At 37.4% G+C, this 23,703-nt stretch overlaps 1 protein-coding gene across 1 annotated transcript in view; it reads right to left on the minus strand.

The window, feature by feature from the left end:
• Positions 1 to 23,703, minus strand: part of LOC131936347 (nuclear pore complex protein Nup214) — a 30,762-nt gene that overhangs the window by 2,393 nt on the left and 4,666 nt on the right. The window contains exons 6-36 of the mRNA XM_059293284.1: positions 22,723 to 22,820; positions 22,365 to 22,459; positions 22,140 to 22,209; positions 21,809 to 21,935; positions 21,193 to 21,345; positions 20,385 to 20,705; positions 19,672 to 19,763; positions 19,169 to 19,292; positions 18,137 to 18,325; positions 17,954 to 18,019; positions 17,323 to 17,423; positions 15,847 to 15,996; positions 15,337 to 15,456; positions 14,876 to 15,021; positions 14,249 to 14,416; positions 13,213 to 13,349; positions 12,529 to 12,693; positions 11,585 to 11,913; positions 9,851 to 10,058; positions 9,464 to 9,511; positions 8,188 to 8,298; positions 6,963 to 7,046; positions 6,493 to 6,654; positions 6,193 to 6,360; positions 5,865 to 5,960; positions 5,550 to 5,689; positions 4,762 to 4,960; positions 2,784 to 3,551; positions 1,476 to 2,061; positions 791 to 903; positions 210 to 371 (exon numbers count right to left, since the gene is read on the minus strand). Coding sequence (XP_059149267.1) covers positions 210 to 371; positions 791 to 903; positions 1,476 to 2,061; positions 2,784 to 3,551; positions 4,762 to 4,960; positions 5,550 to 5,689; positions 5,865 to 5,960; positions 6,193 to 6,360; positions 6,493 to 6,654; positions 6,963 to 7,046; positions 8,188 to 8,298; positions 9,464 to 9,511; positions 9,851 to 10,058; positions 11,585 to 11,913; positions 12,529 to 12,693; positions 13,213 to 13,349; positions 14,249 to 14,416; positions 14,876 to 15,021; positions 15,337 to 15,456; positions 15,847 to 15,996; positions 17,323 to 17,423; positions 17,954 to 18,019; positions 18,137 to 18,325; positions 19,169 to 19,292; positions 19,672 to 19,763; positions 20,385 to 20,705; positions 21,193 to 21,345; positions 21,809 to 21,935; positions 22,140 to 22,209; positions 22,365 to 22,459; positions 22,723 to 22,820 — 5,496 coding nt within the window. The remainder of the gene's footprint in view (positions 1 to 209; positions 372 to 790; positions 904 to 1,475; positions 2,062 to 2,783; positions 3,552 to 4,761; positions 4,961 to 5,549; positions 5,690 to 5,864; positions 5,961 to 6,192; positions 6,361 to 6,492; positions 6,655 to 6,962; positions 7,047 to 8,187; positions 8,299 to 9,463; positions 9,512 to 9,850; positions 10,059 to 11,584; positions 11,914 to 12,528; positions 12,694 to 13,212; positions 13,350 to 14,248; positions 14,417 to 14,875; positions 15,022 to 15,336; positions 15,457 to 15,846; positions 15,997 to 17,322; positions 17,424 to 17,953; positions 18,020 to 18,136; positions 18,326 to 19,168; positions 19,293 to 19,671; positions 19,764 to 20,384; positions 20,706 to 21,192; positions 21,346 to 21,808; positions 21,936 to 22,139; positions 22,210 to 22,364; positions 22,460 to 22,722; positions 22,821 to 23,703) is intronic.

The raw sequence follows: 23,703 nt of genomic DNA on the forward strand, positions 1-23,703 counted from the left end.
ATTTAGAAAAAAAAATGGTGGTTATTTGAACTCATGTGAAATATGCAATAAAAATTAACAAAGCTAAAAAATGGTGCTTAATTAAACTCATGGGAAATATGCAAAAAATAATTAACAAGGTTAAGAAAATGGCTGTTAATTGAACTCATGGGTAAAAATTAAAATATTAACTAAGTGGAAAAACAGCTGTTAATAGCAATAAGTTTTACCTGTAGTTTGCTGAGAGGAGACGTTAAAACCTGTGGCAGCTACCCCCACACCGCCAGCAGAAAATCCTCCTGTACTAGCATTGCTGGCAGAAAAACCCCCGGAATTAGCGCCAGAAGAGAAAGGAGAACCAAATGATATGCTGCCGCCACCTCCAAAGAGACCTAATAATACAAAACACTCCTCTTTAGTAAAATGGGATGACATAATTCATATTTAAAAACATTCCATAAATGGGCAACGCATTGGAAAATACTAGCAGAAAAATTTTCTAGACATGAACTAGCAAATAAATACATAAATGTAGGGCCTATATATTAATTATAAAAATTATATATTTATAGCTGTAAACAATAATGGGAAAAACTAAAATGCATTATAATAATATTTATGATGGGTAATGCCAATTAACTATAGCATATTGAAAAATGGACTATTTTACTAATACTCTGTGTTAATGATGTAAAATAAATTATAAATTAAATAAATCTCATCAGTTTTTCTATTACTCTATCTCAATTCACTGATGAAGTTGAAAAGCTATAGATTAAAAGAAAAGCTCATAAGAAAGTGGCAGTTTTACTATTACTCTGTGTTGATGCATTGCCGAATACTTGAGGGGTCCCAAAGACATTCTGTTTAGCCTTTTCTTCTGATGGTTTTCCACCCAGGCCTCCAAATCCAAAGGTAGATGAGCTGGGGACAGAAAAGTGTGTACAAATACAAATAAAATGCTAGGGATAACCTTACCAAACCTAAAAAAAACAAAATTTAAAAAAATAAATGAAAATGCTAGTGGTAACCTTACTAAACCTAAACAAACAAAATAAAAAAATAAATGAAAATCCTAGTAATTGTAATAACCTTACCAAAACAAAACATACAAAGGAGCCATAGAACAAGGCCTTAAATCAGTCAAAAACCCCTTTTAAATTTTTTCACAAATCAATTGCTTGTGTTCATGGTGAGTTACAATCTGTATCTTCAAAATTTCCATCAGTAAAATTTCAAAACCATTTTAGGCAGTGGTCATGCATTGTTTTCTTAACCCCTTTGTGAATGTACTAAGAAGATCTATCTGGTGGTATATATAATTCTGCCATGCCTGTTGGTATACTTGACATTTCTTTTTAAAAATAACGTATTGATTTAATTAAACAATTCTGCAAGAATTTTGTCTTACATTTTACTATGATAAAGGAGAAAAACAGGTTATATGCTAACTGATCGAAAAATCTGAAGTGATTTTAATGATGTAAGATACAAACCTTCCAGATGGTTGCCCAAATACAGAGGGCTGCCCAAATAACGAGGAGGTTGTTGTAGCAGTTGCAGGTTGTCCAAATAATGTTGATCCAGTTGAACTTGTTTGTTGTCCAAATAATGTTGATCCAGTTGAACTTGTTGGTTGTCCAAATAATGATGATCCTGTTGAACTTGTTGGTTGTCCAAATAATGATGATCCAGTTGAACTTGATGGTTGTCCAAATAATGATGATCCAGTTGAACTTGTTGGTTGTCCAAATAATGATGATCCAGTTGAACTTGTTGGTTGACCAAATAACGATGATCCAGTTGAACTTGGTTGTCCAAATAACGATGATCCAGTTGAACTTGTAGGTTGTCCAAACACTGATGATCCAGTTGAACTTGCAGGTTGTCCAAACAAACTTGATGTTGAAGTGGAACTTGCAGGTTGTCCAAATAATGTTGATCCGGTACTACTTGCTGAACTAACAGGCTTCCCAAAAATGGATGTCGATGCCTGTGCATTGTCTGGCTGTCCAAACAGAGTCTTTGAGGCTGAAGAGGTTGCAGCCTGCCCAAAGCTGAATGTGCCAGGAGAACCAAATGCTGAAATAAAATAACACCATGTCAGTGTGAAGTAGATCTGGAACTAGAAACAAAGTCAGCTGCCAGACTGATTTCTCTGGGCCAACTTTCATCAACTGAAATCAAGAAATGGACAGCATGGCTGAGAGCTAGAGTGCACAACTGTCAACCCAAAAGTCTCAAGTTCAGTGCCTGGGTTTTAATAAGTAGAAATTCAGTGGAGTTCAACTAGCTCTGACTAAAGTGGGAATGAAAGGCGACTGTGAATACTGTTGACCACTTAGTCCATTCATGGTGTTGAACTCAATGAAAGTTGGACTCTACTCAAGTCTACTGTATCTGTACTATGGCTCTTAGGCCTCTAAAGTAAAAGTAAAGATTCCTCTCTAGACTAGATGATTCCATTGGGCAGATAAAGTAGAATTCATGTTTCTTGAAATCAGCATTTGAAGGGAAGGTGTGGTTAGCACTTTGCCTACCTGCTTTTACTTTTTCCTAACGTGAGTTAGGTCCCACTAGAGCAGGATTGACTCAGGGACGTTCTACTGACTTTGACCAAGATTCGAACTCGAGACCTTCGGGTTACCAGCCCAGCGCTCTACCACTTAGGCCTAAAAGGGTACTTAACTTTTTTTCTAGATCTAGGTAATGTTTGGCTTCGTTAATTAATTATCAAACAAATAGCAAGCATTTCACTATAATTTTCACCAGAACTCATAAAAGAATAAAGGTAAATGACATACCTGTAGAGGTCCCTGTGCCAAAAGCTGAGGTACTTTCAGATTCTTTACCAAAGAGTCCAGTACTTGAGGTGGTGGTGCCAAATATACCAGAACTACTGCCATCAGAGGGAGCACTAGTACTTGTTTGGGGAGTGCCAAATAAAGTACTGCTGGTACTAGTTTGGGGTGTGCCAAATAAAGTACTGCCTGTGCTTTGTGAAGTACCAAACACAGTACTGGTAGTACTTGTTTGGGGAGTACCAAACAAAGTACTGCCGGTGCTTTGGGAATTACCAAACACAGTACTAGTGGTACTGCTTGTTTGGGAAGCACCAAACACAGTACTGGCAGTACTTTGAGAAGTACCAAATACAGTACCCATAGCACTGCTTGTTTGGGGAGTGCCAAACAAAGTACTGGTGGTTGTTGTTTGGGGAGTACCAAACACAGAACCGGTGGTACTTGTTTGGGGTGTGCCAAATAAAGTACTACTGGTGGTTTGGGAAGTACCAAACACAGTACTTGTATTAGTACCTGTTTGGGGAGTGCCAAACAAAGTACCGGTGGTCGTTGTTTGTGGAGTACCAAACACAGTACTGGTGGTCGTTGTTAATGGTGTACCAAACACAGCACTGGTGGTCGTTGTTTGTGGAGTACCAAACACAGTACTAGTATTAGTACCTGTTTGGGGAGTGCCAAATACATTAGTGCTAGATGTTTGCGTGGGTCCAGCAGTTGAGGGTTTCTGGCTCCCCACTCCAGCTGATGTACTGCTGCTTGGTGAGACACCTGGACAAGATAAGGACAGGTGTTAAATGACTTGGTGAAACACCTGGACAAGATAAGGACAGGTGTTAAATGACTTGGTGAGACACCTGGACAAGATAAGGACAAGTGTTAAATGACTTGGTGGTCAATTGGCTTAAATGACTTTTAATACTGGTCACTAATTACACAGATTACACAGGGGACGGCATGGTTGGAGAGTAGAACGCTTGACTGATAGCCTTAACATCTGGAGTGGAACCTGTGCCTGAGTCCACCCAGGTCTAATGGGTACCTGACTTTTTTTTAGGGAAAATGGAGGTGGTCACACTATTCTATGCAACAGTGGAAAAAACAAACACTACTTTCTATGTCATGTGAGAGAGCGCCCTGGGGGAGATGAGGCTTGTGAGCTGAGGACAGCAGTGCATCAATGAGAAAAAACTCCAAACTCAAAGAATGATTGTTTTTTTTTGATGACCAGGAATGTGCCATGGAGATTTTTTTTCTTGGCGCATCTATTGACTCAGAGGAGCTGATTTTATTTTATAACATAATTTACAGAGTAGTATGTTAGTTACTTAACGGAATAGATGTCTACAGTGCAGGAGAATGATCTGTTTAGGAGATTCACTTTTGATTTTAAGGGAAAAATTCTCCCGATTTTCAAGCACTTGTTGTTTCTTAATTAAACCCAGAGAAGATTTCAATGAAGGCCAGAGAAAATAAATTAAATATTTGCCATTATAATGGCACTATACCTCTGCTGAAAAAATATCCTCAGCTCCTATTAAAATGAGCTAATAAGAATATTACAAAAATATCAAGCAACAGAAAGTGATCGAAAGCTCTCACAGTAAGGACAATTTTATGACCTTACAAAAAATGGAATTCACATTGTAGTTGTAAAACAAGTAATTGTGTGTACCTGTTGACACTGCAGTAGATGAATCTCCTGGAGACTAACCTAACATAGTTGTAAAATAACAAGTAATTGTGTGTACCTGTTGACACTGCAGTAGATGAATCACCTGGAGACTAACCTAACGTAGTTGTAAAACAACAAGTAATTGTGTGTACCTGTTGACACTGCAGTAGATGAATCACCTGGAGACTGACCTAACATAGTTGTAAAATAACAAGTAATTGTGTGTACCTGTTGACACTGCAGTAGATGAATCACCTGGAGACTAACCTAACGTAGTTGTAAAACAATAAGTTATTGTGTGTGTACCTGTTGACACTGCAGTAGATGAATCATCTGGAGACTGAACCAACTGTGGCGCTGATGTTGTGCTGGCATCATGTTTTTTGTGCCCAAAGATTGAGACTTTCTGGCTGTCTGTGGTCTGGGTGGTAGAGCTGTCTGCCGATGTTGTTGTGGTGGTGGTGAGTGGTACCGCTGATGTGGTCATTACACTGGGGCTGCTCACCTGAGAGAGATAGTAAGCGTGTTGAAATAATCTTCACAATTATAATAAAACATACTAAACAATCGGCCTACTTGTAGGCTTCCTTTTCCCATTTGTACCCAATGCACATGGGGCAGAAGAAGTAGAGTTATGTGTTCAAACAACCACGGCATTCAGGGGGACAGTGTAGTCAGCACTATGCCGAGCAACTTTGGTTTCCCTAAGTCAGGTACCCATCAGGGCTAGGTTACTCTGGGATATCATAGCAACTTGATCCCTAGATCAGAACTTGAGACTTTTGGATGAGCAGTTGTAGCCTCTACCATTCAACCGTGCTGACCCTATTTGTAAACTTCTTATAAAATGTATTACACACTGTTTTAGTGTTTGGTTAGAAAAACACTACTAACCATGGAAAGGGGCAGCACATTTAATTCCATAGAGGTTTTTCACTAAGTATAACACAAAAAAGCTAATTTAATTATTTTTTTTTATAGAGTATGGGTAATTAGAATAAATTAGCAGAATAAACCTAAAAATGCTGTGAACATAACAAAAGAAACAAAAATGTATAGAAATATCAGAGCTATAACAGATGTGCCACACCCACCTGGCTAGTCTGGGCTGATGAAGCCTCACTACTGCCTGCCCTTGCTTGGCTCTGGCCTTCTGGTGTTGCCTTACTTTCTGTAGGAGTTGTTGCTTGTCCAGAGACTGGAGGTGTTGTAGCTGATGATGCAAAGCTGAAATCTGTAGGTGGCGGGGGGGGGGTGTGTCAAAGATGGAGTCAAGGTAATATTTGACTAGCCTCACATACTAGATAGAGTCAAACTAATCTTAGACAAGCCTGATATACTACAAAAAGTCAACTAATGTTTGACTAGCTTGATGTACTAGATGGAGTCAAGATTATTCTTTGACAAACCTGATGTACTAGACGGAGCCATGCCAAATGTGAACTTCCCACCTCCTCCTGAGACAGATTTCCCACCAAAGATGCTGGGAGCTTTAGTTGTTGTGCCTGAAAATATTTTAACAGAAGGTAGATTGATTGGACAAAACTAATAATGAACTAGGATCTAGACAAAAGGATGAAAGTCAACTTACCCTACGCCCTTTGTCAGTTAATTTTTTTTCCTATTGGCAATTTTAAAGCTAGCCTTAATGTATGTTAATCTTTTTATACAGCCTGTTTAAATCTAACCCTTAAGCTGGAGGGAAGCTAACACACAGAGCTGAATAAATCCACTAACCTGAATCAGGATCAGCTTGATCAGGCCCTGATTTGGAAGATAGGTCAGAGAATCCAACATTCCTGGAGGGAGTGGCCATTGACCCAAACAGATTTGAAGTCGGCACCTTGACATTCACTGGCTGTTGCGGTGGAGCAGGGAACTGGGCTGCATCGCCAAACTTAAAACCTGATGAACAAAAATAATCATTTATTTCTACAAGTCAAGCACTTTTTCACCATAACTGGACATTCAGGCATTAATGAATGCGTTGAGCATTAAAATGTAACAAAAAAGACTGGGCATGCAGATATTGTGTACCTGAAGCCAGATTTTTATCAAATTTCTGACCAAATACAGTTGCCCCAGATTCAGCAGCTTTTGGTTCTTCAACAAGTACCTTCCTTGCTGCTATGTTTGATTTGTCTATGGTGAAACCATTACTAGATGTACGAACTAAGTTTGATTTTTCTAAGGGGTTGGCTGAAAAGGCAAGAATTTTGTAATCACTTTTCAACAACAACAAAACTTTCCAGCAGTGCCAAAAAAATATTTCAGAAATATATCAGTGATTTTTAAAAAGTAAAGCAGGCTGAAATCAGAGTCAACGGCCAACATGGCGCATAACTAGTTGACATGTAATAATCAATTGTTTTAGAGGGACTGCCTTCCAATATTAAAATTAAGATCGTAGAAGAAAAAAAAAAGAATATCGTAAATATTAAGAAACTGTTTAAAAGAAAACAAATCAACTCAGTACACAAAAACTGCTATTCTTGCACCAGACTCACCATTATCTCCAAGAGAAGATTTAGCACCAAACAAATCTTTAGAGGCTCCAGACACAACAGTGTTGCTTTTCACTGGGGCAAATGCTAAAAAAATAAAGAATAAGATTAATAGATTTTTATTTATACATTTTATATACAGGCTAACACAGTATTTGGACTTGCAACATGTTTACTAAACATCTAGAAAAAAAAAACTCGCGACAAGTAAGCATACTTGTTCCATGGGAAAAATCTTTTCATATAACATTAATGTGAGTTTTTTCCTCGACATGTATAGTATACATGCGCAAGTGTAAACGAAGTGTAACTGTTTTTTTGTTTTGTTGTAACATTCAAGTATTTCAAGTGGACTTAAATTTACATGCAAATATCAATATGGATCCAAACCTGCAGGCAACACATTGTTTTAGACACTCCCCCCACTCAATTTCGATGTTATAAATGGAGGATCATAGTGTGGATACATCCTATAGAAACTCATATTTAACGTAAAAATAATATTTTATTTGACCTATGCTGAAAACTGCAAAAGCCTGACAAAAACAACTAGCAAAATGATTGTGGTATGGTAACACAGACATTAAAAAAACCCACATAGACAACGAGTAAATGATGGAGTGACTGTCACACTACCAAGCACAACACATTACAGACATGTTTCCCCTTACACTGAGTGGTCTGGGCTAACACTACCAAGCACAACATATTACAGACATAAATGTTTCCCATTACATTGAGTGGCCTGGGCTAACACTACCAAGCACAACATATTACAGACATGTTTCCCCTTACACTGAGTGGTCTGGGCTAACACTACCAAGCACAACACATTACAGACATGTTTCCCCTTACATTGAGTGGTCTAGGCTAACACTACCAAGCACAACATATTACAGAGATAAATGTTTCCCCTTACATTGAGTGGTCTGGGCTAACACTACCTAGCACAACAATATTACAGACATATTTCCCCTTACATTGAGTGGTCTAGGCTAACACTACCAAGCACAACATATTACAGAGATAAATGTTTCCCCTTACATTGAGTGGTCTGGGCTAACACTACCAAGCACAACACATTACAGACATGTTTCCCCTTACATTGAGTGGTCTAGGCTAACACTACCAAGCACAACATATTACAGAGATAAATGTTTCCCCTTACATTGAGTGGTCTGAGCTAACACTACCAAGCACAACATATTACAGACATGTTTCCCCTTACATTGAGTGGTCTGGGCTACTTTAGGGGTGGAGGATGTGCTAAAGTTGAAACCCCCAGCACCAGCACCCAGCCGGCCAAAAGCTGAACTTCCTGTGGACCCCAGGACCGCAGCTGCAAAAAAAAAAAAGTTTGTAAATTTAGCAACAAGTAAAAATAGAAATCAAAGAAGGGCTGTAATAAATATTCATATCAAGCCCTAAATGTTAACTTTAACCTTTAAAGCCCGCCAAGCCACAATTGTGGCTTTGCTGTTATATAACTTATAGGTCAAGTGGCGAGCACTTTAACCCTTTGAGCCCGCCAGGCCAGTAAACTGGCTTCAACATTAGTCATATATGTCCAAAATGCCGGTTTTCTGGCCCGATGACCTGGCGTCATATTCCTAGCGGAAGACTGACTAAAACTGCACATGTTTTTTTAGTGCGGGATTATGATTCTAAAAATAGATTTTAGGAAAAGTGAAAGTGACAGTGTTTACATTTCGTAGCAATGCCGCCGAAACAAAAAGCTGAGCCACAGCCCTCGAATTCAACACATAAAGTTGGTGCAAAAGATGAAGCAAAAGACCGAAATATCAACAAAAGAAGTAGAATGACTGCATCTCAGGCATTACAACTACTTATTGATTCTGATGAAGATAATATTCCTGGTCTATATTGTGATGATAGTGACATTGAAATTGACAATGACAAATGAAACTGTTCAAGTACGTTCTGATGCACGTGGTGCTGTAAAACTTCAGTCTCCTTGGCGTGTTGATAATAATTCTTTTTCGGCTAAAGATTCAACATTCAAACCAGTTGAAAATGTTGGTGTAAAAAATATTCCAGATTCAATATCAGCTGACTCCAGGTCGGTTGATTTTTTTTCAGAATCTTGCTGGATTGTTGTTTGATCCTGAGTCTGGATACCAAATTTGGCTTGATTATCTCAAACGGTTCAAAAGTTATAGGCAAAGTTAGAAGCAGATAAGTGAAAATTGGTTTGGCCCTGGGACCTCGATAAATGGGAGAAATTAGGCCAGGGAGGCCAGGGCTCTAGGGTTAAGATTTAAGAGAAGTCTTGGCACCTAAAAGTATCAAAGGCCTCAAACTTTATTTAAAAACACTTGTGACAACTAGCTATTTTTTAGGAGATTTATTAAGTTCTAATCTCTCACATCTATATGTATTGAATTCATTTCAATATCATTTTTCAACAATAACACACAATACTTTACAAAGAAATAAATAAGCTCAATGTTCTAATATGCCAACTCTTTGCAAATGAAACTTACGTTTGTTTTGTTCAGGGGCTGTTTTTTGAAGAAAGTCAACAGACTCCTCTACAAAAGATGAAAAAATATTCTTCAGAGATAAAAGCAGAATTTTTTTTTTAATATAATAATGTAAAAGTCAGCTATTTTTTTTAAATATAGTAATGTAAAAGTGAGCTAATTTTAGAATATATAATAAGTAACTTACCTAATTACATAATACATGTTAAATTACATATTTAGTAGCACATGAGAAATACAAGACAATGGCAAAATAATGGTGTCAGGCAATGATAACATATCAATTAATTCCAACATTGCAATGATAACAGGGGCATTTATTCTTAAACCATAATGATAACCGGCATTCTTTCCAACGTTTCAATCTACTCTAAGATAAACACTGACCGTCACTGGCTCCCCCTGGCTCGTCTTCATCCTCATCCTCATATCCATTATCCTCTTCATCATAATCATCCTCATCATTGGTGTCTTCATCTGTCACCTCCTCGTACAACTGACTCTGCAGGTTGGCGGCCGCAGGTGTTTTGGTCTTGTCATCTGGCTGCTGCTTGAGGCCGTAGGAGGCCGTGGAGCCTGGGGTGTACTGGCTGCTCTGTGAGGGAGGAAGACAGTAGGTACAATGTCTTTGGGTGGGTGGGATCAACTAGGTAGAGTCAACTATAGGGGGATTTTTAGTGTGTAGGGGATGACCAAAATATAGCTGAGTTGATTTTATTGTGATAGTGATGGTCAAAGTACAACTGAGTTCATTATATTGTGATAGTGATGGTCAAAGTACAACTGAGTTGATTATATTGTGATAGTGATGACCAAAATAAAAATGAGTTGATTCTATTGTGATAGTGATGACCAAAATACAGCTGAGTTGATTTTATGTTATAGTGATGGTCAAAGTACAACTGAGTTGATTATATTGTGATAGTGATGACCAAAATACAACTGAGTTGATTATATCGTGATAGTGATGACCAAAATACAAATGAGTTGATTATATTGTGATAGTGATGACCAAAATACAAATGAGTTGATTATATTGTGATAGTGCGTATGTGATGGTCAAAGTACTACTGAGTTGATTATATTGTATAGTGTATACGTGATGTTCAAAATACAACTGAGTTGATTATATTGTAATAGCGATGACCAAAGTACTACTGAGTTGATTTCATTTTGATTGTTTCCTTAAACCATAAACATAAAGAATTTACTACCCAAGGTACAGGAAGGTCAAGAGGAAAAGCATACAACTGATATCATAAAAGTCTTGTTTCGTTCCCCTATAAATTCATAGGTTGTCCTTGACTCTACCCAGTTTTAATAGGCACCCAAATCACGTTACGAAAATAAAAATACAGTTAGGCATAGAATTGATCATAGGATGTGTGGTCAGAATTGTGCACAGCACCTGTGCTTTCCCTGAGGCAAGTCAGCACACCATTTGAGCTGTGTGAACTAATTCTTACAGACCCAGGTTTGCAAGGGTCTAGGACATCACCCCCCCCCCTCTGCCCCCCTCCATCCATGCGGAAGAACCCTGAACATAACCTTATATCTATAGCTAATCATAACCCCCAACACCCTATTTACCATTACCACAATGTTGATTTTTATATGTATATTATGTTCTTATTTATCTTGGCTTTAAATAATTGGAGCCAATGGAGTAGGTTTTACTACAATGGGGTCGGCGTGGTTGAGACGGTAAAGCTCATGGTTGCTAAACCGAAAAGTCTCGAGTTCGAACCCTCGGGCAGATGAGGCTCGTTAGCTGGGGACAGCCACTCTTCTAGGAGAGACAACTCCGAAATCAAACAACTGCTGCCTTGTAGTTTGTTCTTGGTTGGACAAAGGCTATGGAAGCAAATCCAAAAAGAAAAGCAGGCTGAAATTGGAGTCAATGGCCTCAATGTGCATAACCAGTTGACACGTAATCCTTAATTGTGATGGAAGCATGGTCGAGTCGGCAAAGCTCATGGTTGATAAATTTTTAAAAAAGTCTCGAGTTCAAACCCTGTGGCAGATAAGGCTCGATCCCTCCCAACACTAAAAATTAAGAACGAAGAAGAAGAAAGAAGACTACAATGGCTACACTTAACCTTATCAAGTCTATTGACTTACAGATGTGACGGAAGATGCAGGTGATGCAGGTGTGATTCTGGCAGCGAGAGGGGAGGGCACCACAGTCTTGGTTGGCTGAACATGGGGGACTCCAGAGAAGGCAGTTGGGGCACCAGGCTGAGGTACAGAGCTGATTGGCGGCTTTGAAGAGGTTATAGGATGCTGTCCAGTGGTGAATGGTTGCTGGCCAGAGGGGAATGGTTGCTGGCCAGAGGGGAATGGTTGCTGGCCAGATGGGAACGGTTGCTGAGCAGAACTTCCTGGAATAATGGCTGCTCTCCCTTTGTTGTAGTGAGTCTCCTGTTTGGGAGTTTCAGTTTTCTGCTGGCCTAAAATATTAAAATGTGTCAGTAAAAGAATAAGTTAAGAAAACCACATTTTAAATAAAATCTAAGCAAAAGAAATGCCACAAAAAAAAATGATTTAAATCCCAATTATGCTGTAAATTGTCGGCTGGGGAATGGGTGTCAAGATTGCTAAAGCTCTAATGGTTACTCATTGTATTCTAAATCAGATAGGCTGAACTTCCTATACTGATTCACTGATAATCTGTGAGACCATGCTCAGTTTATAAACTTTAGGGGACCCTGTGGGAACATGCTCTACAAACTTAAGGGGCTTCTGTGGGGCTATGTTGACTTACTGTTTACAAACTTTAGGGCTCCTGTGAGATTATGTTGACTTACTGTTTACAAACTTTAGGGCTCCTGTGAGACTATGTTGACTTACTGTTTACAAACTTTAGGGCTCCTGTGGGGCTATGTTGACTTACCATTTACAAACTTTAGGGCTCCTGTGGGACTACGTTCACTTACTGTTTACAAACTTTAGGGCTCCTGTGGGACTATGTTGACTTACTGTTTACAAACTTTAGTGCTCCTGTGGGACTATGTTAACTTACTGTTTACAAACTTGAGGGCTCCTGTGGGACTATGTTAACTTACTGTTTACAAACTTGAGGGCTCCTGTGGGAGCAGTAAGCTGGGATGCAGGAGGCCCAGTTGGCGTCTGCAGGGGGTGTTTCCTCTGCTCCACCCGCTCTGGGGTGCTGGTTGTGCCTGGGCTTCTGCCTGGTGTTTGGTACACAATTCTTGACATCGACAGGTTCCCTGTTTCAGGTAAAGAGATAACTTGTGTTAATTTGATAACAATGGATTTCAAGTTTTAGTAATTTCAGGTTAGTTACCTTAAACACTACCTCACAGGAAAGAAAGTTAAGTTCCCTTTTTGAACGTGATGGTCAATTTGGGAAGTGAAGTAGTAAAGTTTCCCTTTCAAACCTGATGGTCTAAGGGGCAAGTGAAGTAGAGTTCACCTGTTTCAGTGACCTCAGCATATAAAGGATAGCGTGATCAGCACTATGCCCTACTGCATTTCCTTTCCCTAACATGTGTTAGGTATTCATCAGAGCTGACTACCTCATAAATTGTTCTAAATTTTATTAATCAAATTAAACAAAGTTTTTTAAATACATGAAAGCTAAAATGTAAGAATAAAAAAATACCTAGAAATATTTAAATTCAGAATGTTTAAATTCATTTTTTTGTGATATCTGTAATAACAGTGACCTATACATGAGTAAAAGAAATGCAAGTGTAAAAGTGAAAACAAAAATAAGGCTGATCAACCTGCGGGTGTAGACTTGACTCTTGGCACTTTTCTTTGGGATAAAATATCCCGCAACTTAGAAATTTTTTCAGGGGTCATGCCCTCTGCCACCCTAGAGGTCAGGGTCACTTCTGGCTTTCCAGGGGACAGCTTGTCTCTGCATAATAAGAAACAGTTTAAAAAAGCTTTATGATACAAAGTGGCATAGTTTTAGTAGATGTGAAAATTGCTTTGGCAAGGAAGTTATTTACATCAAATTAAAAGGGGTAGGTGTTCATCAAAATGGAGAGACAACCTGCTCAAGTAAGTACATATGCCCTGATCATTCAGTTGATACCCACTGAGCTTAGTGGGCCCATCAATGTCTATCAAACCTGAGCCATATGTATTCACAGGGGCTAGTAAAATTCAGTGGGTATAACAAGGACCAAATTTCTTACAAAATAAATTAATCATATAATGTCTTAACTAAAATCCACATGACAAAATTATCAATAAAAAAGCCTTAAATTATACCAAACATAAAACAAAATAAAATATTTCAAGAAATAAAAGTCTTACAAATAATCACATAACAAAATTAACGAATTAGAAATTCAAATTAACAAAATTAACCAATAAATTTCAAACAAGAAACACAAAAAGGTTAATGATTGAAAAATCTTTTTAAAAACATAACAAAAAAGTGTTAATCAAAAAGTCTAACAATTTAACACAAAAATAAACCAACTAAAAATAAGAACCAAAATCAACATAACACAATTACCCATTAAAAATCCTGACAAATGAACAGAAACACAAATCAACCATTAAAAATCGCAACGCAAAAAAATCCAAACAATACAATTACTCATTAAAAAGGCTTAAAAAATTACCCACGAAAAATTCCCAATAAAAAGATCCATAAAACACAATTAAAAAGATTGTCTAATGAAGAGAAACAAATTGATCAATTAAAAATCCCAACGCAATAAAACCACACAACACAATTACCTATTAAAACTCTACAACAAAATCCCCCATTACAAATCCAAAAAAGAACCATACAACAATTACCCATTAAAAAGCCTGACAGACTCCAGATCTCTATTGGAGATCTTGGCATTGAGCTTGAGGCTCCTGAGCTGGTCCTCTACCTTCTTCAGCTGCTGCTTCTGGCTGGCAATCAGGATGTTGTTGTTCCTGATGGACTTGTAGATGGTGTCACCAGTGGGGGTGTGAAGCCTGCAACAACGCAATTAAACTTATCAGTATTTCAGATAGGCTAATAGTATAAAAATACTTAACAAGTAAATAGCGAGCCAATATTTCAGATAAAAAAATAAAACACAAAAATAAACACAAAACAGTTCAGCATTGCAGAAAAAAAGTTAACACTTAAATTGATAATCAGCTGACAAAACTAAATTATTTCAACTTTTCTTTACAAAAAAAACAACATTCTAAATTAATAACAGCAATACCTGTTAAAATTTAGAGAACGGAATTATCTCTATTTCAAGTGTTTTTATTAATTTAATAATGATAAATAGGCCTGGTAAGTAGGTCACCAACCAGTTCTATGGCTCATGCAGGTTTTATTGAGCCGTAGAACTGGTTGGTGACCTACTTACCAGCCCCATTTGGAACTATTTGCTAGTACCAACTGTGAATATTAACTCTAAAATAAAGACACAAACAAACCTCTCTTCTTTCTTCATCTTCTCAACATGCTCCTGCCACTTGGCATCAAGGACTCTGTCCACCTCAACAATGCTGTGCTCTATAGTCTGGACCATTTGCTGTAAGCTCTTCATTTTTGTGGCACTGGCAGGGTCCAACACACGACTCTACAGCACAAACATAAACAGAGTGAAAACATACTCTCTAAGCTAATTAGGAAGTTGTGGATTAGGTAAATCCTAATCCTCTCTTAGAAAGTCCAATTCAAACAAACTCTCTATGCTAACTAAGAAGTTGATTAGGTAGAGGTTTTGAATATCTGATTAAAACATACTCTTTAAATTAATGAAGCAATTGCAGTTATTTCTGAAGGGAAAAGCATATTTTAAAATTTTTAACCTATATGTAAGCTTAACCTACAAAACTGCATGTAAAGCAGCATGACATTATTTCACTGGCATCTGTAATTATGATGCAGTTACCTGTAATAACGAGTGGTAATGAGGGTCTGCGTCTCGCTCATGCTTCATCTTGCACTCCTCAACCATGGCGAAGAGATGAAAGCACATACTCTTCTGGTCCTGGGCCTCACGCAACTGCTCCTGTTAAAGAAAGGGTTAACACAATGTTACAGAATTGCAGGAAAACATGTTATCTTCTGGTCCTGTGCTTCATGCCAATGCTCCTGTCAAATAAATTGTTACCAATGTTACAGACTTGCATGAAAGCACATTATCTTCTGTTCATGTGCTTCATGCATAGAAAGAGTTAACACAATGTTACAGACTTGCCGCACACAGACTACTGTGATAGAGTGGTCAAGTCATACAGCAAACCTGCAAACCCTGGTCACATTTAGGTTCCAGGCTCAAGTCTATAGGATGTCCCTAAGTAGAACTCTGATGGGGGCTATACCCTATTTAGGTAAACAAAAAACCAGGAAATCAAAACAAAATAAAACCTAGGGTGAAGTAGAATAACAGGATGTTAACCTTAGTGGTTTCTTGTATTTCCTGACAGAAGTGGTACAATTTTTCTGTTTCTTTGCTGAGGCTTTCTTTTTCCTTATCTGTCCCAACTTGGCTAAAGTTCTTCCTGCAGCGAGTCTTTAGTTCTTTCAACTCTTTCTCAAACTCACTGATCTATTGGGATATCAAAGTCATTTATCTATTGTGATATTAGAGTCATTTATCTATTGTGATATTAGAGTCATTGATCTATTGTGATATTAGAGTCATTGATCTATTGTGATATTAGAGTAATTGATCTATTGTGATATTAGAGTCATTGATCTATTGTCATATTAGAGTCATTGATCTATTTTGATATTAGAGTCATTGATTTATTGTGATATTAGAGTCATTGATCTATTGGGATATCAAAGTCAATGATCTATTTTGATATTAGAGTCATTGATCTATTGTGATATTAGAGTAATTGATCTATTGTGATATTAGAGGCATTGATCTATTGTGATATTAGAGTCATTGATCTATTGTGATATTAGAGTCCTTGATCTATTGTGATATTAAAGTAATTGATCTATTGCGATATTAGAGTCATTGATCTATTGGGATATCAAAGTCATTTATCTATTGTGATATTAGAGTCATTGATTTATTGTGATATTAGAGTCATTGATCTATTATGATATTAGAGCCATTTATCTATTGTGATATTAGAGTCATTGATCTATTGTAATATTAGAGTCATTGATCTATTGTGCTATTAGAGTCGTGGATTAATTGTGATATCAGTCATTGATCTATAGTTATATTAGCGTCATTGATCTATTGTGAGTCATTGATCTATTGTGCTATTAGAGTCTTGGATCTATTGTGCTATTAGAGTCATTGATCTATTGTGATATCAGAGTCATGGATCTATTGTGATGTTAGAGTCATTGATCTTTTGTGCTATTAGATTTGTGGATTAAATGTGATATCAGTCATTGATCTATAGTTATAATAGCGTCATTGATCTATTGTGAGTGTCATTGATCTATTGTGCTATTAGAGTCTTGGATCTATTGTGATATTAGAGACATTGATCAATTGTGATATAAGAGTCATTCATCTAGTGTGATATTAGTCATTGATCTATTGTGATATTAGAAATAATTGATCTACTGTAACAATAAATTCATTGATCGATTGTTATATCAAAGTCATTGAACTACTGCAATATTTGAGTCATTGATCTATTACAATATTAGAGTCACTGATCTAGTATGATAAAGTCATTGATCTATTGTGATATTAGAGTCATTGATCTATTGTGATATTACAATTACAATATAGAGTCATTTATTTAGTGTGATAAAGTCATTAATCTGTAGTAATACCACAATCACTGACGCAAGAAGTAACCCTAACTGGCCATTTAGTGATATGTCCTTGATATGAAACTGACAACTTTATGAGAGTTGTTCCAGTCTAAAAAGTTAATCAATGCGGATCCTAAGTTACCTCTTCAAAAATATTCTGAGTGAAAGCGCTGTCTACAGTGGACTCAATGGATGATGAAGGTGCCTGTGGTTGTGGTTGACTTGCAGTAGCTGCTGGCCCACCTACAGATCAGGTAACATTCAGTGAGCATGTAAAATAAGCTACACACCAGTTTAGTTTTCAATGACACTAACTTTTTTTTTCACTCGTCTAACCCTAACTTGTATCACTAGCTTTTCAATACGCCTATTCATAATTTTAATACATTAAATTAAAACCTATTTTTGTAACACATCAAACAGATCTGTAACAAATTAAACCATAGCTTTGTAACACATCTAATTATAACTCCCTAGCACACACATATTAACTTTATAAAACAAACTCCAAACCTAAATATTCCATCCCTAACTTTAAAACACATAAAAACCATATTTCTTAACCTTGCTAATACTAATTATTTGACACATCTAACAAAAACATTGAAATGCAAAAAAATTTCAATCATAGCTGAATCACAAATTTAGCTCTAATTTAACTGATTTAGTTTTGAGTAAATGCTCAGCCATCTTATGAATGCCATACCGTACATAAACCCTGAGAATTCACACCAGCTTTTTAAAAACTGTACACCCTTACAAAAACAACTTACCAGTAAATAAAGTTTTGCCTGCCTGTGCTAATGTTGGTTTAGGTAGACTTAAAGGTGTCGACACAGCTGTTGATTTAAACAAAGTATTTATTAGACAAAGTTGTTTGCCCACTTTCAATACCTCGTACATGGAAAACATTACAAGATACATTTTCTTTTCTTACAAAAGAATGTAATAACTACCTGTGCTAGTGGGTTTGGTAGCAGGTACCACTGTTGGTGTTGCCCCACTTGCAGGAGTAAATAGAGAGGGCCCCGTCTGTCCTTGACCTAGTGGGGTCGTCCTGGTAGTGAAGGCAGACAATCCAGTAGATGGAGTGGAGGAACTTGTTCCAAAAACACTTTGTTGCGGGACTCCTGACAGTGGGTTAGCTGATTTTAAATTTAATAAAAATGTTCTAGATGTTGCAGGAGATATACTGCCAAATATGATGGAACTTGTTTTAAAAACATTTTGTTGCGGGACCCCTGACAGTGGGTTAGCTGATTTTAAATATAATGAAAATGTTCTAAATGTTGCAGGAGATATACTGCCAAATTTGATGGAACTTGTTTTAAAAACATTTTGTTGCGGGACTCCTGACAGTGGGTATTTGATTATAGATTTTATAAAAATTGTTCCAGAAGTTGTAAGAGATTCATAATGAATTAAATTTAATCAATGGGGGATGACAAGGTTAAATGTTAGAGCATTTGACTGCTCGTCCAAATGTCTCTCGAGTTCGGATCTTGGTTCAGACTTATGACAGCAGGACGTCCCTGAGTCCACCCAGCTCTGATGGGTACCTGACTCACATTAGTAAAACAAAGGCAGGTGGGCATAGTGCTGACCAAACTATTTCTTCATCTGCTGAGGTCATTGAAACAGATAAGCTCTATTTCATTTGCGCTAAGAGTCAAAGGTATGAACAGGAAAAAATCATGAGGAAATTTAACCAAACAAAATTAAGATTAATATCAAAATACTACTGATAAATTGTGACAATTTTCTTTTAACGTCACTTGACAGAGTCTGAATAACATAGTGTTGTAGCCCTAATTCAAACATTTTCACAATCATTTGTTACCTTCACTACTTGAAGGTGTCTGAACAACATAGTGTTGTAGCCTTAATTCAAACATTTTTACGATCATCTGTTACCTTCACTACTTGAAGGTGTTTGAACAACATAGTGTTGTGGCCCTAATTTAAACATTTTTACAATCATCCATTACCTTCACTACTTGAAGGTGTCTGAATAACACCAAACAGCGTGGTGGTTGTCTTGGGTGTCAACCCTGCAACCCCCACACCTGCAGCAGGAGCAGCCGCTTGAAATCCTGATCCAAATATTCCCTGCTGGAAATCACAATCAAAACCAGTTTTATGAAATAGCATGGCAGGAAATATGTCTAAAACAAGGAGAATGTCAAAGATTATTTACTAATGAATTAATTGACTAATTAAAAGTAAAGTAAAGATTCCTCTTTAGTGATATATTGGGAAGATGAAGAAGAGTTCATGTTTCTTGACCTCAGCATATGAAAGGATGTGGTCAGCGCTATACCCAACTGCCTTTACTTTCCTTAAGTAAAGTGCCTATCAGAGCTGGCTGGACTCAGGGATGTACTACTGACTTGAACACAGTTTCAAACTCAAAACTTTCAGGTTAGCATTCTAGCACTCTACCGCTAGGCCATGCCGTCCCATAATTAAAAGTAAAGGTGTGTATAATTACCTGGGGCACTGGTTTGGCTGGGTCTGAGCTAGGGGTGCTGGTGGTAAAGGGAAGTGAAAATGGTACACTGCCAAAGCTGGACGCTTGAGGCACTGTAAACAAGAGTTAGCTGAACATGGGGAATGTGTGTATTCTGTTTACAATTATAAAGAATTAGCTGTAGATTGGCAATGTGTATTGTGTAAACCAAGGGTCTCCAAACTACGGCCCGCTAGGTCCTCTCATCCGGCGGAGATCTTTTTGTCCATGGAAAAAACGTTTGTTGGAGGTGGCTGAGGAGCTTTGCTCAGAAAAATGAAAGACATGCTTGGAACTAACTGGCCCCCGAACTGAAATTTGATAGTTAATGCGGCCCTCAGACTGAAAAGTTTGGAGACCCCTGGTGTAAACAAATATAAAATTAAGTGTATATCTGAAGAGTCAGTAGTGTTTTAGTGCAAGCACAGTATTTCAGAGTACTTGTGTGTATCTATTATGCAATTATAAGAGGTCAGTATGTTAAGTAATTTTAAATGTTAAGTTTTTGGGGCAAGTCAAGCATTAGAGTAAATTGTCAGTATATTTGTGGTCATTTGTAATTTTGTGTACGTTAGGTATTTGTGTGCTCAGTTAAACCTATTTGTGAACAACTTTTAATTTTAAAATTCCATAAAACGTAAAACAAAAATTGTTGAGTATTAGAATAACAAGGTACAATTTAAAGTGAACCTTACCTGCCTGAGCACTGATCTTATTGCCCAACCCAGCAAACTGAAAGGACGAGTTGTTGGTGTTGAGGGTAGAAAACCCAGGTACGGCTGTAGGTGTGGAAGTTGGTGCAGCAGGTGATCCTTGTTTACCGAATAGCCCAGAATTTTGCGACAGGCCAAAGATGGATGTCATCTGGGGGGTGACAGCAGCAGGAATGGAGGGGGTGGCTGTGGCTTGCACTGGTGGTGCCTGTGGGGTCACCTGCGCAGGTGTTGCCTGTGGCGCGACAACTGCAGGTGTTGTCTGAGGTGTCTGAAGAAGTGCTGGTTTCACTAGGCCTGGTACTGGGACAGACATAAAAAATACCTGTACAGTTAACAGTTGGCAATGGTACTACAAACAAATACGAGGTAAGTTTGTTCATAACAGCCTCAAAATATATTACATTCTTTAATTAAATCATCATCTTTTTTGTATATGTGCCCAAGACGCATGGCAGAAGATGAAATAGAGTTCATATGTTTCAATGATCTCTGCATATGAAGGAATACTATAGTGGTCAGCACTATGCCCAACCGCAGTGGTTTCCCAAACAGTGATGGGAGTGGTTGACTGCTACGTTACAGCCCCCTTCTTTTCTTACCAATAAAATGGCTAGATCACTGCATGCTTATTTCATCCTAATGTTATGAACTAGAGCTGAGGCAGTATTTGTTATTAAGTTGATCAATATAATAAAAAATGGGATTAGCCCACATGGGGAAAACGTTAGCAGCTGTGTTTGACAACAGTAGAAGTTTATTTACAAATGCTTTAAACTTTTATCCTTACCGCCTTTCCTAGCACCAGCAGCAGTTAAAACCTGTGGGGGGATTGTGGTGGGTGTGGCATCCTTGTGCGTGTATGACAGGTAATACCCAATGAGCATGCCATCGGTGGACAACAGATACATCACTGGACAAGCAGGCAATTGCTTGCTCACACCTGCAGACACAGAATTAAAAAGTTGACTTGCATACAGAGAAACAAATTTTTTAATCATGAAACAATTCAAATTTAAACACTAACAAACTTTTTGCTAGCTACCCCCATGGCTATCCCATATCTTCAATATTGTAAATTTCAGTATTTTAAAAATACTGGTAAAAGAATATTTCTTTTTTTAAATCACATTTATTAATTTAGTGAATATAATCCATAAAAACCAACATTAGTACTAGGTAAAAGACTATGTACAACCTTGTTTCATGGGCCGCTGTTCAGTAGACTAGCAAAATTACTCTTACAAATACCGGGCAACCAACGATTACTTCAAAATATATATAAACCGCATTTGTTAAACTAGCAATATGACCCATACATCAAATCAGTACCGAGTAACTATTACAACAGTTTATATACTAATAGCCATAGTTCTTCAGAACAGCCATATTACCCAATGACTTACTTATTGTAATTGGCTTGAACGGGGAATAATCAACAGCCAGCCCAATGGGGAATGAATCACTAGATTGGTCTGTCAATGGCATCTGTGCTCTGGATGTCTCCTCCAGATTCCAATGCTCCCAACTGATCTGTAATAGATAAAGCTTATACTTAATTTAGATCAGTTTCGATTGTATAGCATTATAACTCACTTATCATCCAAATGTTACTGTCTTATAACTACTTGTAGTAAGGAGGTTAGAGTTATACATTTAAAAAAAAACAGCTGTTTTGGTATTTAGGCCTATGTACAAGCTGTTTACACAATAATGTAATGTAAAATTGTTGCCTACCTTGTCATCCAAATTTTTCCCAACAACAGTTGTCTCTGTAGCATTGCTAGATGCCATCAAAATCATTTCCCTAAAAATCAAAACAAAAAGTAAAAAACTTCTATATTTTCTAAATTTTAGTCTGTGTATTACTTAGTGTCGCTACAAGTGTTGCAATACAACATTTAATAGTTGGAGGTAGAAACTGTTCAGCGCAGAACATGTGCTAAACAAACATTAACTGACCATTTCAAGACTTGGTGAAAGAAATACTGATGCTGTCTTTCATTCCCATTACCAAAACAAATGTCTTCAAAGTTTATATGGGCTGTTGCATCTTTCTGCAAATAAGAAAGAGAAACACGCAAATGATTTGGATGCTTACAATAAAATTTAAAATGAGTAAATGTATTCTAGTAAACCTGGAGTTATTGTTAAAATAATTAATATTGTCATGCACATAATGTTTATAATGTCACATTGTAAGGATGATTACTGATGCTTCAACCACAGGTCTTCATCAGCACACAAGAAGGTTGAAACACAAGAAGGTTGAAACACAAGAAGGTTGAAGCACAAGAAAAAAAAAAGCAATCAGACTTACAGAAGCAGAGGTGAGAACCACAGTTGGTTGGTCAGTTGATCCTTGTGGGAGGTATGCGGCAATAAAAACATGGGTCGACTGCCACAGGACGTCCACCACTGGGGAGAAAATTAAAAAACAAAATTACAAGACTGAAATCAATATTCCAGGTGATAATTAACCAGTTTGTGGTGTGGTCTAAGCAATTTCTATAGCAGTGTTTCTGAACCTTTTTGCTGGTACCAAACCCCACCAGTTTCATATGCGCATTTACCGAACTCTTCTTAATAGTTCTAAGGTCTGCACTAACAAAAAACCGATTTAGAAACATATGAGTTAGGTGTGTGTTGACCTTGCTGAACCCCTGAGACTGACTCACCAAACCCCTGGAGGTTAAGAACCCCTGCTCTCTAGTAATGGCAAAGTTCACAGATGTATAAGACCATTGTTATTTGTAATCTACATAAATGTAACAGGTCTTAGAAGTCTAGTTTAACTATTTCATTTTAGAAATAGCAATGCTCATTTGGCCTTATACAGAGCTTTGTTAATTAAAATGTTTCTGTAGTTGTTAACTAGATGATAGTAAAATTGTTGAATTTAAGTCCCCTAATTAGTAAATTATTAATTATCTAACAGGATAGCATAGTCCAAGTAGTATAGGCTGGGGGGGGGGGGGGGGATATATTCATACATTAGGAATCACTATCCTCCTCAGGTAATTCAGATAAGGTGGCGTTAGGTGGGTAATGTCAAGTGATGTACGCCAGTATTGGATATATTTGTTTTTGTGCACTACAGCAGGACTAACAGCTTATAGATATTTTCATTTTATCAGCATCCTACCCCAATAACTATAAAACATGTGCGTGAATTTGTATTTTTCTTATTGAGTCATTTAAGATCAATCACTCCAGCACATCAGCCCTTCACTGCACACTGATCTCCACATTGACGTAAAACGTAACTACGACTGCTAAAGCAAAAAGGGACATAAGCATG

Source organism: Physella acuta, unplaced genomic scaffold, assembly GCF_028476545.2.
Source record: "Physella acuta isolate Inbredline_101_S28 unplaced genomic scaffold, ASM2847654v3 ptg000175l, whole genome shotgun sequence".
In the NCBI taxonomy this organism is placed as follows: Eukaryota; Metazoa; Mollusca; class Gastropoda; family Physidae; genus Physella; species Physella acuta.